The following is a 16,086-nucleotide window of genomic DNA, read 5'->3' as shown; positions in this document are numbered from 1 at the left end:
AAGCCAAAATGCTCCCCAAACAATCCCATAAAATCCCACACTTCCTTTTAACTCACCCCAGCTTCCATATGCCAACAAATTCCAATTATATTCCATCAATTCTCATAGACATAAATTCTGTCCTGTCTAGTCCAGACTCCATCAACTTCTCTTCTGCACGTGGAAACACCTGTTTTATGCCTATCTGTACACTTATCACCACATCTTCCAGATATATTTGTGCGTTTTTGACTTTTCCTTTGAGTCAGTTAGTTAGTGCATCTGGTGGTCTCCTTATTATGAACAAAATACAATCGTAAACAAGTATTCATTTTTGTATTTGCATGCAAGTTAATGTTTTAACTTTTGAAACTCATTTTTTAACAGGAGGAGAGGAAAACGAGTCAGCCATGTGGAATACTGACATTAGATGCAGGTTACGTGTAGTACTAGGGTTGGAACGGTTTGCCCAAAACTCCCTTAGACTTTCCAGTGCAGTCTTGATAAGTAGGACTCAGAACATTCGAGAATATATCAAAGCAAAACTATTCCAAGAGCTGACTTATCACCTGTTACACGTCAAAGCAATTATAAGGGAAAAATTAAATAAGACAAAAAGGATATAATTTGGCATCTCTGTAACAAAATCTTAATCCCTTCTTTTTATCCTTTACCTAATTAATTAGTCCTGGTATGGTGCTACAGGGTAAGTACTGGACTGGTAACCACAAGGCTGGCAGTTCAAATCTGCCAGCTACACTCCAAGGAGCATGGTGGCTCCGTAGGATAAGCACCAGATGACAAGCCATAAGGTCAGAGGTTTGAACCCACCAGTTGCCCCATGAGAGAAAGATGTGGCTCAGAACCCTTTTTGTTCTAACAGGATTGTTATGTCTACCAACCAACTTGAGAGCACACACTACCACCACTGTAAACTGAATTCCAATGCACAGCAACCCTGTATAGGGTTTCCCAGACTAAATCTGGACGGGAGCAAATGATCTCATCTTACTTTGGTGGAGATGCTGGTGGGTTTAAATCGTCAACTTTGCAGTTAGCAGCCCAGTGCTTAACCCACAGCGCTACTGTGGCTCCTTATTTGTGATAAAGGCTGGTTTATTTCCACTGAGTCAGTGGGGAAGGCTCCCCAGATTACTAATCTTTAAACTATTGTCTGAGATCCACTCTAACCTCAGGTCTTCCAGCTCAGGCAAACCTTTCTGAGCTAAGTATGAGTTGACCTGATTTGGCTTTACTTCTCTACTTGACACACAGCAATAAAAAGAGCTCTGCTTAAAATAAATAATTAAGAAACAAAGTTAAAAAACTGCTCTGCTTCTGAAAATGCAAATGTCTTACACTATAGTTATTCCAAAGTTAACTTTCTACTCCAAGTCTTCCCAGTTCCTCAACTATTAACTTCCTCCACTGGGACTGTGTGACATGCCGAGTAACTAGAAACTTAAACCCATGGTGAACAGTTCCTTCCTTCTAGCCCACTGTAGTGTTAGTTTAAGAAAAAGAATTTCAATTCAGACTGAATGAGAAACAGAGCCACCCTCAGAGAAAATCATTTTTTAAAAAGGTAAAGTTTTAAAATGCAAATTTAAACCAATATGGTTTCAAAACAACCTGAATAATGCTAGATGCAGGATTATAATATATGTAAAAAGGGATTTATACCAGACTCTGTTTAATAAGACTGGACAACAAAAGGAAATTTCTCATTCATTTTTTTCTGTTATTGAAAAGTTTGCCATCCACTTTCCTCAGTCAGCTTCAAACCTTAATTCTATACAAAACTCATTTCACACTTTTTAGGGAGCTAAGGATTATCCCAAACCAAAGCTAGCTGAGTAGAAGACTAAATGGTTTCTTTCCAGCTAGATTTCCCAATACAGTACTAAGAAATGGGATAGCGTCTTTAAACACAACTCCCTCTACCCCACAACACACTCCTCATTGTAGAAAAATTGTCATGAAAAGCAAGAGAATTACAACAGAATGAGTGAGGACAAAAACGTGGTATTTCATATGTTTTTATCCTAATAGAAAACTTAGGGAAGTCACAGAAATCTAGAGTCAGAAGGAATCCTACAGTACACCAGATGGGAAGTAAAGATTTCAGATCAGGGATCTGAAAGCATAACTAAATGCTAATTGTCCAAACTGATGCATGTTTCTGACAAGAAATGGCCACTGTGCCGTGCCGTAAGGCTCCTAAACCACCAACACCAAAACCAATCGCCTTCTAGTGGATTTCCAATTCATGGAAACCCATGTGTTTCAGAGGAGAACTGTGCTCCCATAGGGTCTCCTAGTCTGTGACATTTCAGAAATAGTGCCAGGCATTTCTTCTAAGGTACCTCTGGGTGGATTTGAACAGCCAGCCTTTGGGGTATTAGCATAGTGCTTAACTGTTTGCACCACCCAGGGACTATGCCATCTAGAATCAGAATTGACACCTTTTAGTTCAATGATGTGACTGTGTGCGTGTGCATGTCTATTTGTCGTTAAGTGCCTTCGAGTCGGTTCCAACCCATAGCAACCCTGTATAGGGTTTCGGAGGAGCAGCTGGTGAGCTTGAACCAACGACCTTGCAGTTCAAACGGCTTTGCAGTCTGATGCATTAATCCCCAGCGCCACAGCAGGACTCTGTGTGTCTATACACACATACATATATATAACTCACTGCTGCTGAACTGGCTCTGACTCACAGTGACTCGACAGGACAGGACAGAACTGGACTCCGTAAGGGTTCTGAGGCTGTAAAGCTTTAGGGGCGCAAACAGCCTCGTCTTTTCCCATACACAGTGTGTATGTGTGTATGTTTCCATATTCCCATACACAGTGTATATGTCTGTATGTTTCAATATTCCCATACACAGTGTATGTGTGTGTATTACAATATCGCTATTTATGACTCATTGTATCACCTCTGAGGGTAAATCATAAGTATCTTCAAAATCTTTTTGGAATGACTTGTGCCATAACCTAGCATGAATGATATATAATGAGTTTTCCATGTCTTTATCTTCATAGCAACCTTCTGGGGTAAGCTCTACTAAACACATGCAAAAAATAAAAACTCAAAAGTAGTTAAGTACTTAGCATTGGTCTTGAAGCATTTATTCACTGATAAACTGAATCATAAAAAAAGCTAGAACCCTAAATCCTTGCTGTTGTTTGTTTCTATGCTCGCCCTGTGACCTCAACACCTAACTACTCCACCCATTGAAATGAAGAGCGGCAGACGCCCAACAACAAAGTTGCCTGTTTCCTCGTGCTTCTTGCTACTCTGCGGTTATTATAATAAAACATAGCCGTGGGTCAGTACTGCAGTTTATCACCCACGGTCTCACAGATCAATCAAGTTCCTCAATAGGTTTCAGCAGAGTTCAATGTTGTTTGACCAGTTAGATACAGAGTGGGGGTGGTGATGTGCCACGGAGTCCGTTCTGACTCACAGCGACCCTGCAAAGGGTTTCCAAGGCTGTAAATCTTTATGGGAGCAGAAAGCCGCACCTTTTTCCCTCCAAACTGATGGTAGTTTCAAACTGGTGACCTTGAGGTTTGCAGCCCAACTCATAACCAATTGCTACCAGAGCTCCTTAGATACAGGGTGTTTGTTGTTAAGTGCCATCAAGTCGGTTCCAACCCGCAACGACCCTGTATAGGGTTTCCAAGGAGCAGCTGGTGAGTTTGAATCACAGACCTTGCAGTTCAAACGACTTTGCAGTCTGGCTCATTAACCCACAGTGCTACCCCAGGGCTCCGGATACAGGGTAGTGATTTTAAAAAATTTTAAAAAAAGGTTTAAACAAAAGAGAAAAGAACAATCACCTGTTAAATCTTACCCAGAAATCCAGTGGCTCATAAACATTTTGACTGTGACTCAAGGTAAGAAATGATTTTAAATTGTGGTGTGGCACTGTAGGATACTACTAACTAACTACTGCTAACCCCAAGTTGGCAGTTCAGACCCACCAGCCTCTTCTCAGAAACCCTATGCAGGGTCCCTGTGAGTCGGAACTGACTTTACAGCACTCAACAAAAACACTACACAGACCAACCGAGTAAAGTAAAACAAAAGTTTCACAAAGTGAATCCTACCCTGATTCTGTGCTTGTTTCTCAGATGTTCAGGGTACCCACTGCGTCATTTGATGGTATAAACACTTTTTGTGAGAGGGGTGGCCTGCAATTTGTAGGCATGAATTTCAGCCTCCCCTATAAGTTTGCTTGACTAAAATAATTTCTAGAATGAAATCTATCTTCTCCCTAAGTATCGTTATATTCCATTTTTTCCAAAACACTATCACTCAAGAACAGATCACTCCTTCATCGTGGTCTTCTCACTCCTGAAAACTGGAGACGCCAGAAGACTTGGATTGAAACCTTCTGACTTCTAGGTTTAGTATGAAACAAATGACAAAACTTGGGAGATGTCAGCAATTTTTAAAAATAAAGGATAATTCTAGAACCAGACACAGAGAAATTACCTTCTGTTTAAAAAAAAAAAAGAAATTGTTTGTGCTTTCTTCTGTTCCTGGCATTTCCTGCAAGCCTGAGACCTCTCAGCTCCAATTCTTAGATACCTTTGTCCTCTCCATCTTCAGAGTACGAGGAGGAAATTAATCAGCAAAAACTGTCCGAAGACCTGAATTTCCCTGTTGCATCTGTTCCTTTAATTGGCAGTACAGAAAATAATGTCCTTCCTTGATTATCTCTTCCCCAAAGACATGATTTACACTCTTTATAAACCTCAGTGTTTCCAAGATTATTTACATCTTGATGCTGAGCCCATACAAGCATAAGATAATGTATCAAAATTATAAATGGAGTGTTGCTTCAGCTATTTAATTTTAAATCTATAAACTGTCAACAATAAACAAACTTACCTGACCATTTCTCCCAATAGTCGTGGCCTAAGACAAAAATCTTAACAGATTCCATTTTCTATCTTGTTCTCTTTGACACATACACAGGAACGAGAAAATCACCACTAGAGGGTGATTTTTAACTAAACTGAATTTTAGTTACAGAAACAAAAAGTCCATGAATATACGCGATGCCTGCACTCCTTCACCTCTGTGGGAATAAGATCCACAGTTCTACGTAATTCAGGGTAAACTTAATCACGAGCCAGGGAGTATAGAAGGGGAGAGGCAGTGTTCCTGTTGGCGCCTCTCTCTCCAGGGATGGAAAGGAAAGAGCTGGTGCGGACAGGAAAGTAATGGGCTGGACTGGACAGACTAGGCGAGTCTAGCATAGATGGGGGAAATGAGCTTCCGGGAAACCTTCTAAACACAGCTGTACCTTTTCACTCCAGCAAGGCACCTTGACAGCAGAGTGGGTTAAGTGCTGAGCTGTTAACCCAAAGATGGGCAGTTTAAACCCACCAGCTGCTCTGCGGGAGAAAGATGTGCCAGTCTGTATTCATAAAGAACTACTCTGTGAAACCTACAGATGCCCTTTGAGTCTAGAACTGACCAGACAGCAGTGAATTTTAACTCAAGCCTTGGATCCACCTTGAGAATCAGGTCCATTTTAAACTGACAACTTATTCAGACTAAGGAGCGAATGACGTTTAGCTCCTAAGGATTAAATCTGTCATCTAAAGGAAGGACCAGCTTATCACCTTCAAATAATCTTTATTTCTTATCACACACGGGAGATGGATCTCTGGGCCATTTCTAGAATCACAGATCAATCTGCAAGGCTGCAGGGAGCTGAGTATACACAAGTATCTCCACAGGGCCCTCGTGTAGCAGCTGAGTGATGAAAAGGAACACATGTGGGGGAGTCGAGAGGTATCCTCACACCCTTTGGAGTCAAGCGCTGTAAGAGTCTCCTCTTCCCTCCCCTCCTGTTGGTGGTAGGGTGCTGTCAGGTGGGTTCTGATTCATAGTGACCCTATATAGGGTTTCCGAGCAGAAATGGAGCAGAAAGCCTCATTTTACTCCTGTGGAGCAACTGGTAGATTCGAACTGCAAATCAATATGCAACCACTATGCTATCAGGGCCCCAATCCTCTTATGCCTGCAAATGAGCTACACTGTAGTTTTATTTCCTTGGGGGACAAAAGAGACACTTGGTTGAAATAACAACTAAGAGATGAGAAGAGTAAAGGTATCAAAGTCATTGACTGGTGTAAGAAAATGATATCAAATGGTTATTCAAATCTAAATCACAGGAAGAAATGTACAGAACCAGAATTAAAAAGCAAAATGGTAGACATTTTTCTTACTATAACACTAAATTTGAATGGATTAAACAATTCAATAAAAAGGCAGCTATTGCCACACTGAATTAAAAAACAAAACAGAAACTATATGCTGTCTATAGGAAATACATTTTACATTCAAAGATACAATTAGGTTGCCTGTTGTTATTGTTAGGTGCCCTTGAGTCAGTTCTGACTCACAAAGGCCCGATGTACAGAAAAAGGCACTGCCCAGACCTGCTCAGCTTCCTAACTGCTCCTGGGTTTGAGTTCACTGTTAAAGTCAATCCAACTCAATCCATCTTAATGATGTAACATGAGACAAAGGAAAACGGTTAAGAAAAAAGATAGCACGCAAACTCCACGGCACACACCACCACCAAAACGGTAACTTCATCAGAAAAACATGCCCATTATAAATATATGAGGGAGTTTCAAAAAGTTTGTGGAAAGTTCCATTATCTTTTAATCCCATTCTCCCATGAAATTTTGGAAGCCCCTTCACATATGTACCTAAAATAGAATCTCAAAACATATTAAACAAGAACACAAAATTGAAGGAGGGAATAGGCAAAAAAAAGTAATAGTTATAGACTTCCACTACTTCGAGGAAAATGAGTGCAAAACAAAAGGAACCAATGGACCTAAACTCGTAAGATGCAACCTTAGCAGGGCTAGAAGCAAATCTAGAGCTGTAAGCAAAGTCTATCTTAGCAAAGTCTATCTGCAAAAAAGACGATCCCAAATCAATAAACTAAATGACTTCCTTAGGAATCTAGAAAAAGAATCATAAATTACAAAAGAAAAAAATGAATACATTTAACTCTATCAAAACTGAAAACTTGTGCTTCGAAGGAAAATAAGAAAAATCCACAGACTCGAAGGAAACTGTCGAGCTCGTGTATTCAAGAGGCCAAGTTTTGGGTCCAGCTGATTCAGACACTAAAGATAGAATGAGCCTGTTTTAGGGTTTAGACAGTTTATTACTTACACAGACAGCATACTGAAGAACAAAGGTGAAGAGCTCAGTTCCCGGTAATCCTTGTTCAATAAAACAAAAAGGCTGAACCAGAAATAAAACAGGCAGGATACCTGTTGCTAAGTGCCTAGTCTAGACTGCGTTCTTGGTTGTGGTAGGTGCTGTTGAAACACAGCAATCCTGTGTGACAAAGGAGAAAACCTCAAAGCATTTTCTAGACTCTAAGCTTTGCAGGATCAGATCATGAGGCCTTTCTCCTGTGGAGTTTGCTGGGCTGGGTATGAACCACCAACCAGTAGGTTAGCAGCAAAGCACTTAACTGCTATGATGCATAGTTTTATATTCAACAGCTCTATTATGAGTGGGGGGTCCTGGTGTGGTGCTGTGGGTTAATGCATCAGACTGCAAAGCCGTGTGAACTGCTAGGTCGGCGGTTCAATCTCATCAGCTGCTCTTCGGAAACTCTATACAGGGTTGCTATGGGTCAGCACTCGACAGCACTTAACAACAATAACAATTATGAGTGGGGTGGACAAAGAGCCACATATCTCATTAGAACCCAGGAAGTGATGAGAAACCAAGTCCGGACATCCTCCCCGGGGAGACAGAGAGCTTGAGAAGGAGCTGGCCTTGGAGCAGCACATCACAGGGCTCTCAGCTTCTGATGAGCTTGGCGGATCACAAGGTATTGGCCAAGAGTCACAGTGGCTTTCGGCTCAAGCTTTTGCCTGTATGCCCTGCATGGATCCAAGAAAGGTCCCTAGGTAACCACGGTGGAACCATTACCTGACAAAAACACTTGCAAATCATATATCCTATAATGGGTGAAGAATTGTTGTTAGGTGCCACCGAGTCAGTACAACAGAATGAAACACTGCCCAGTCCTGTGCCAACCTCCTATCACTGCTATGCTGGAGCCCACTGCTGCTGCCACGGTGCCAATCCATCTCCCTGGGGGTCTTCCTTTAGTTCTCTGACCCTCCACTTTACCAAGCATGATATCCTTCCCCAGGGACTGGTCCCTCATGAGAGCATGTCCGAAATATGCGAGAAAATCTGGCCATCCTGGCTTCCAAGGAGCATTCTGGCTGTACTTCTTCCAATACAGATTGGTTTGTTCTTTTGGTAGCCCAAAAGGCTTTGACAACTTCAATCTTTTCTTCATTTATCAGGACGTTATTTGATGATCCAGTTGGGAGGATTTTTGTTTTCTTCACACTAAAATGAAGCCTGTAATCTTTGATCATTTCAAGTCCTCTTTGCTTCCAGCAAGTGAGGCTGTTATCTGCAAATCAAAGGTTGTTAATCCAATCCTGATGCTATCCTCTTCATATAATCCAGTTCCTCAAATTATTCACTCAGCATACAGATTAAGGTAGGTATAGTGACAGAATACAACCCTGGCTCACACCTGTCCTGACTATAAACCAGTCAGTATCCCTGTTCAGTATCTGTTCAAATGCCTGCCTCTTGGTCTATGTACAGGTTCCTCATCAGCACAGTGAGGTGTTCTGGAATCCCCATTCTTCTCACTGTTATCCATAGTTGTCATGATCCACAGTCGAAAGCCTTTGCATAGTCAATATAGCACAGGTAAACAGCATTCTGGTATTCTCTGCTTTCAGCCATGATCCATCTGCTGTCTGCAACGACATCCCTAGCTGCACGTCCTCTTCTGAACGCGGCCTGAGCTTCTGACAGTTCCCTGTCCGTGTACTGCTGCAGCCATTTTTAAATTATCTTAAGCAAACTTTTACGTTCATGTGATATTACTGTTATCGTTCAATGATGTCCGCATTCTGATGGATCAACTGTCTTTGGAATCGGCACAGATATGGCATGCTTCCAATCTATCAGCCAGGCAGCTGTTTTCCAAATTTCTTGACACAGACTGGGTGAGAACCTTCAGACCTGTAACCACGTGTTGAAAGATTTCAGTTTGTACTCCGTCACTTCCTGAAACCTTGCTTGTTCCTCCTTAGTTGTTTGTCATAGTTGTTGTTAAGTGTCATTAAGTAGGTTCCAACTCATAGTGACCCTGCATAGGGCTTTTTGGGGGGTTTTACATGTTTTATTGTGAATTATGTGACAGTTTACATGGGAGAATATTAGCTTTACATTCATTCTATCGTATATCGTTTCACTGCCATGGTTACAATCCCCTCCATGAATCATCAACCAACTGAAGGGTACACCCTACAAGCCTGCCCCCCGGTTGTCAACACACAGCCCTTCTCCCTCTCTGGGTCTAGAGTCCCCAGCCACTCCATCTCTCCACGTCATCGTCTCTGCCTCCATCTCTGGCATCATTGTTTCTCTGGGTAGCGTCCTGCACTCCACTCTTCTCCCTTGATGGTTTTTGAAGAGCAGCTGGTGGGTTTGAACTGACAATCTTGTGGTTCGCAGTCCAGTGCTGATCTGGGAAACACAAACTAAACCCTACGTAAGGAGCTATCAGGTAGCTTAATGGTTACGAAACAGGCTGCTAATCTCACAGTCAGCTGTTTGAAACTACCAGCTGTTCCGTGGGAGAAAGATGAGGCTTTCTGCTCCCCTAAAGATTTACAACCTTGGAAACTTTGTGCAGGTTCGCTATGAGTCAGAACTGACTCCACAGCACATAACAACAAAAAGGAGCTATCAAGAGCCAATGATACTAAAGGAAGAAGTCCAAGGTGCATTGAAGGAATTGGCAAAGAAGAAGGCACCAGGAATTGATGGAATAAAAATGGAAATCTTACAAGAAACTGAGGCGGCACAAGAGGCACTTACTCATCTCTGCCAAGAAATTTGGAAGACAATTATCTGGCAGACTGATTGGAAGAGATCCATATTTGTGCCCATTCCAAAGAGCGGTGACCCAACGGAAATCATCGGACAAACTCTTTGATATCCCAAGCGATTAAAGTTTTGCTAAAGGTAATACTGGTAGCGTAGTGGTTACGAATCGGGCTGTGAACCTTAAGGTCAGCGGTTCGAAACTACCAGCTGCTCCGCGGGAGAAAGATGAGGCTTTCTACTCCCGTAAGGATTTACACCCTCGGAAACCCTGTACAGGGTCGCTATGGGTCGGACCCGACTCGACGGCACTTAACAACAACAACAACAACAAAGGTAATACAGAAATGGCTACAATCATACATTGACAGAGAACTTCCCGAGGTTCAAGCCGGATTCAGAAGAGGCCACGGAACGAGGGATATCATTGCTGATGTCCAATGAATCTTGGCTGAAAGCAGAGAATATCAGAATGATGTTTACCTATGCTTTATTGACTAGGCAAAGGCTTTCAATTGTGTGGATCATAACAAGCTATGGACAACACTGTGAAGTATGAGTATTCCCGAACACTTAATTGTGCTCATGCGGAATCTGTACCTGGACCAAGAGATCACCGAGTGCTAGGAAGGTGAGCTGGGGCTAGGGAGGGGTCACTACTACAAGAATAGGTGGTTTCTGTTTTGGGGTAATGAAAATGTTCTATTACCGTGACTATGCATAACTCTAACTATTAACAGGTGAGTTTGATGGCGTATGAATCATATCTCCATAAAGCTGCTCATTAACTCTTTTCCTACAAAGTCATACGAAATTGCACACACTGTGTACCATTGTGTTTCTAAATCAATACAGTTCTTACCTCATCCCACTTCAGTTCAACTGCCATTTGACTTTGCTAAAGCTAATTTATTCCTTTCTACGTTTATCACCAAAGTAAAGCATGAATTGACCAAATGTAAGATTCTTTCCTTTTTAGGATACATAACATTTTCAAAGTTCAGCATTCACTATATAGCATTTCATAATGGGAAAAACCCAACGTTTCAAAAGAAATGTGCCTATTGAGGGGATGTAATCATTGCAATGCTACGAAATACAATCGGATGAGTCAAAACTTAACGTTCTCCCATGTAAACAGTCGTTCAATGCACAACTAAAGCTTTTTCAAAAAAGAGATGTACCTACTAGTGGAGAAACTTAAGACATTATTATACCCTACTTCCAACTGGAGAAACTCTGCTAACAGTAAACAATATAAACATTGTGCAGCATCATACTCTGCGGATACAACTTTAAAAATATTAATAACTCACTCTTAAACGGGCTTGCTGTTGTTAGGTGCCAGCCGCCAAGTTAATTTTGACTTATAGTTACACCATGTGACAGAGTAGACCTGCCCGTAGGGTTTTCTTGGCTGTAATTTTACAGAAGAAGATAGATTACACTAGTTCTTTCTCCTGCAAAGCAGCTGGGTAGATGTGAAGTGCCAACCTTTTAAGTCCTTCTAAAAGGACAATTCTGTTCGATTCAATTGCCTGCTCCCTACATGGTAAAGCCAAATACAATCAAACTTAGAGAAGAATTTCACAGGCAGCTTTGTTTAGCATATATATTTCTGTTGGTACTAGTACAAGGTGTTTCTGAATTCAAAATTGTAGCAAAAAATGACAATTATCAAAAACAAAAACACCCCAAGTTTTAACAGTGGGCTATGATTTCAGCACTTTATCATCAGTTTGATTAAGATTTGGGTTACCACTACATTGAGTGTTAAGAATAAAGGTTAGAAAGCACACAGGGCAAAAGAGACTTTTTAAAAATATGCTGAAAATCAGTTTTAGGTACCGTTAAGTCATCTAATGGAAGTTTTGAATTTCAGCTGAAATAAACAAAACCTATTATCTGAATTCCATTGTGGGGAATAGAATATAAGCATATAATCTAATCTCAATCACTAGATCTACTTTAAAGTGGTGGTGGTTCCTTCCAATGACCATTTTTCAAATTTACAGGTATCCAGTGACAAAGCAATTCTGTGTTCTGGTGTCTGGTTATGGCTTTTCTTGAAAGGGAAAAACCTGCTTGGTAAAGTAGAAGGTCACACACAGCGTAGGTCCTTCTAAAAGACCACTAAAAGCATCTTTCAGCCTCAGTGTTCACACGCAGATTCAGCGGTCTTGTTATGAAGACAATAATGGTCTTTGCTCCGCTTGTCCTCTCAGGACCACCAAGCCAAGAGCAGGCCCAGGCCTCCTAGACTGTTTCCACAGAGCTGCCTGACTCTACAGTGAGTAACTTGTCTTTTGTTAGCACTGAAGTGGTTTTCATTCTTGGTTTCGGAGAACTCCTTCCGATATAACAAAATTCAAACTCTATAGTGAAATAAGTGTAAGTGTTTAGACTAATCGGATAGGATTAAAATTTTGATGCCATGAATGTGACCAATTTTTCTAGTACCCAGTAAACCAGGGTCTGAGCTGCACAGTCAGGACATTAAAACTTCACACTGCTATGTTCCGTCCCTTCCTTCGTCCTCAGTAGTTCTGAGTCATCAGCATTTGTCGTTCCATGGATTTGGGAAAACACAGGATGGAAACCATGCCCTGCTCTAACCATAAGCAATGGCAATGACTTCTGTCTTCGGTTTTATTTTCCAGCCCAAACAAACACTGGATAATTTGCAAGTGGCTTTTTTCCCAGTGGCAATTGTTTTTTTATCATGAAACTATTTTAAAACACAAAATCATTTGAAGGCAAAAGCACACTGCTGTATTTAAAGATACTACCTATCTGGAAAGTGTAAAATAGCAGCTGAACTAACCCATGATTTCCTAGGTCTTGACTCAAACAAAAAATGTACACTCAGTCTACAAATAATTTTTAGCTTACTCTGATTTGCCAAATTGTAGTTTACAGTTGTTGTTGTTGTGAAGAGCCATCGAGTCCATTCTGACTCATAGCGACGCTGTGTGGGCTTTCCGAGGAGTTGCTGGTGGGTTAGTTTACAGCAGTAGAAAGAAACATTGAGTTCAAATACAGGCTAAGTGCAGAGAGAAGAGAAAACAAAAACTATGACTTAAGATACTGTGCCCACAACTATAAATGTAGAAGAAGTATAACTAAAAGAGGGGAGCACTTAATCTGTCATTTCAGGAACAGAGGACTCTGGGACCATCAAGAGGGGAGAATGTGAGGAAAGTGAAGGATCCACGGCAGAGGCAATGGCATGGAAAAGTGGAGCAGCACAGGACTATAAACCAGGGACTGAGAAAGGCAGTGTGCCTATGGGCAGGAGGCTAGCTTGCAAAATCTGCCCTTTGGAAGCTTAAAACAAATACATAGTTTGAATGTGGCAAGTGTACATCAAAAAAAGGGGGAGTAGAAATAAATATTGTTAGCTGTGATGGTGCATGGAAGGGGATTGTCAGTTTTGCAATGATTGGCTGTGATGGTGCAGGGAGGGGATTATAAGCATTGCATTGATTGGTTGAATGTAAAACTGATGATCTGCCCTGTAGGGCTCTACTCAATTCACCAGAAAAGTTTCTTAAAAAAGATACTGTGCACTGAAGGAACGAGGATGTTTTCAGTTGGCTGAAAAGAAATTCCCACAGCCCGGAACCTACTCCCCAATTCTTATGAAATGCAACAGAGCAACAATAACCACCTATTTCAAATAATTTATCCTACATTTTGACCAAAAAAAAAAAAAAAAGGTTTTCTGAGTAGGCAGCAAATGAAGAAGCAGTTACCTTCCTTAAATGCATCTTCAGTTTACCCATATATGGGAAATATAAGTAAAAACAGCCCAAAAAATCACACATTTTGTAATCAGAAAGATCTGGTTTTGCACTAAGAGTTACTTAACACTTGGACTCCTGCTATGGTGCTGTAGGATACACATTGGACTGCAAACCACAGGGCTTCTCTAAGTCAAGTTTACTGGATGCACAAACAGCAACAACTTAACACTTGATATTTTATTACTGCCTTTGTAGAAATGGAAACCTCACCATCATTATTGTGGGGTTAATGTAAGAGCTTAAATGTCACACTGTTAAATAAATGTGCCTGGAAATTAGCACCTTCCCTTAAGCTCATGCAGGTAAAGTAACTTCATTACATAAAGTAACACAGAACTTGACTCACAATTTTCCTTTACTGAACCAGGTTGGGATGGACTGGTGGTGGTACAGGGAGATGTACCGGGCATCCTAACCCCGTGCCTCTAAGAAGGGATGACAGAGAGTTGATGAGGCAGGAAACACAAAGCGACTATCTGTGGACCCAGGATCTCTTGGGTCCACATCAGTCTTTCCCTGGTTTAGGAGGTTGTCTGTGCAGGGGCCTGAGTCTGCTCTCAGCAATTCTCCCTTGGTGGTAATCAAGTTCTTTCCTGTCTGCTTGCTTTCCTCTCCTTTCCTTTTGTAAGATAATAGGCGATACAGGCCACAGGCCAGGAAAATCCCCTTAAACTGCATCAGGGCTTGGATCTAAGGACTAGGGTGGTGCAGCCCACCCCAGTCCTCATAGAGCGAATTGGATGATCCCATCAAATCACATCATGGGGAATGAGTTCATCATTACATTACTGCCAAATGACATAATTACATAGTTGTCACTGAAAATCACAGCCCGGCGATACTGACACATAATTTTTGAGGGGACACAATTCAACCCACAGCACGTACATGGGAACTCTAAAGTGATACATCTGTGTTGCTTTTTTAAGCCACTGACTCCTGGTATGACGCTGTAAGATCAGCACACTCAGCTATAGCCACAGGTCAGCAGTTCAAACTCACCCTCTACAGGGTCGATGTGAGGCAGAACTCGATAACACTTATCAAGTTTATACAAAGCAGAGGAAACACATACACATTTGGTTTTATAAGTATCATCTAACTTACTATATTGTAGACTACTTTGTGGAAAGGCACACTGGTATGTGTAGAAAATGAAGTTTGGAATCAAATGCCTGGCTCAATTACTTCACAAAGTATGTGATCTGAGGCAAGTTTTTAAAACTCAGTTCTTCACCAATAAAAGAAGGAAGACACTAAAAGTATCTAATTCACAGAGCTATTATGAGAATTAAATGGCATAATGCATACAAAGGAGTCCTAGTGGGGTGCTGTGGGATAAACCATGGACCGCAAGGTCAGTTTGGACCAAAGGTCGGTGGTTCAAACTCACCAGCCGCTCCTTGGGAACCCTATACAGGATCAGTATGAGATGGAACCGACTCCATGGCACTTAACAACAACAATTCATATAAAAGAGTTACAATAATGTGTGGCTCATATTAACTACTCAGCAAACACTTCCACTGATTTTTTTTTTTTTTTTAATTAACTGTTAAGTGTGTGTGTAAAAGTTAACCGTAAATAGCTGACAAATTTGAGATGTGACTCCAAGTCTGAATGCCTCCAAAGCCTGGCTATGTTCTTTTCAGGGCTGCAGGATAAGCACTGGACTGGTAGCACAGTGGTTACGAGTCAGGCTGCTAGCCTAAAGGTCAGCAGTTCGAAACTACCAGCGGCTCTGTGGGAGAAAGATGAGGCTTTCTGCTTCCGTAAAGATTTACAGCCTCGGAAACCCTGTGCAGGGTCACTATGAGTCGGAACCGACTGCACGGTACTTACCAACAACTAACTACAAAGTCAGAGGTTCAAATCCACCAACTGCTCCTCGGGAAACCTATACATGATCACTATGAGTCAAAACTGACTTAATGACAACTTAATGGGATGGCACTTAATGACAACAATGAAGTAGACTGATAAATGTTAGGGCCTCCATGCTAGTAGATCCGGACCACTCTTGTTCTTATGTGCCGTGCAGTTGGTACTGACTCATAGTGACCCTGTGTAGGGTTTCTGAAGAGCAGCTGGTGAGCTTCACCTGCCGACCTTGTGGTTCAAACCTCTGGCGAATGAACCGTCAGCCCCAGCCCAGGACTCCAGACACACACCACTAGACTGAGCATCTGCTTCAGGGAGAGCAAAGCAGGGAAACAACAACACATTTTTTTAAAAAAATAATGTATTTCCAAGAAGCTACCTAACTAAAAATCATGAGAAAAAATCAGAAGTATATTTGGACCTCCTGGTACTCGGCAG

General features: G+C 41.5%; 1 protein-coding gene across 1 annotated transcript in view; it reads right to left on the bottom strand.

Annotated features, from left to right (window-relative positions):
- The window catches only part of ATP11A (ATPase, class VI, type 11A), a 152,888-nt gene extending 138,443 nt beyond the window's left edge, over positions 1 to 14,445 (bottom strand). The window contains exon 1 of the mRNA XM_006851545.1: positions 14,184 to 14,445. Coding sequence (XP_006851608.1) covers positions 14,184 to 14,445 — 262 coding nt within the window. The remainder of the gene's footprint in view (positions 1 to 14,183) is intronic.
- Positions 14,446 to 16,086: the final 1,641 nt, after the last annotated feature.

Source organism: Chrysochloris asiatica, unplaced genomic scaffold (genome assembly GCF_000296735.1).
Source record: "Chrysochloris asiatica unplaced genomic scaffold, ChrAsi1.0 scaffold00029, whole genome shotgun sequence".
NCBI lineage: Eukaryota > Metazoa > Chordata > Mammalia > Afrosoricida > Chrysochloridae > Chrysochloris > Chrysochloris asiatica.
Note: the sequence above shows the minus strand (reverse complement) of the source record. Positions and strands in the feature narration are given on the sequence as shown.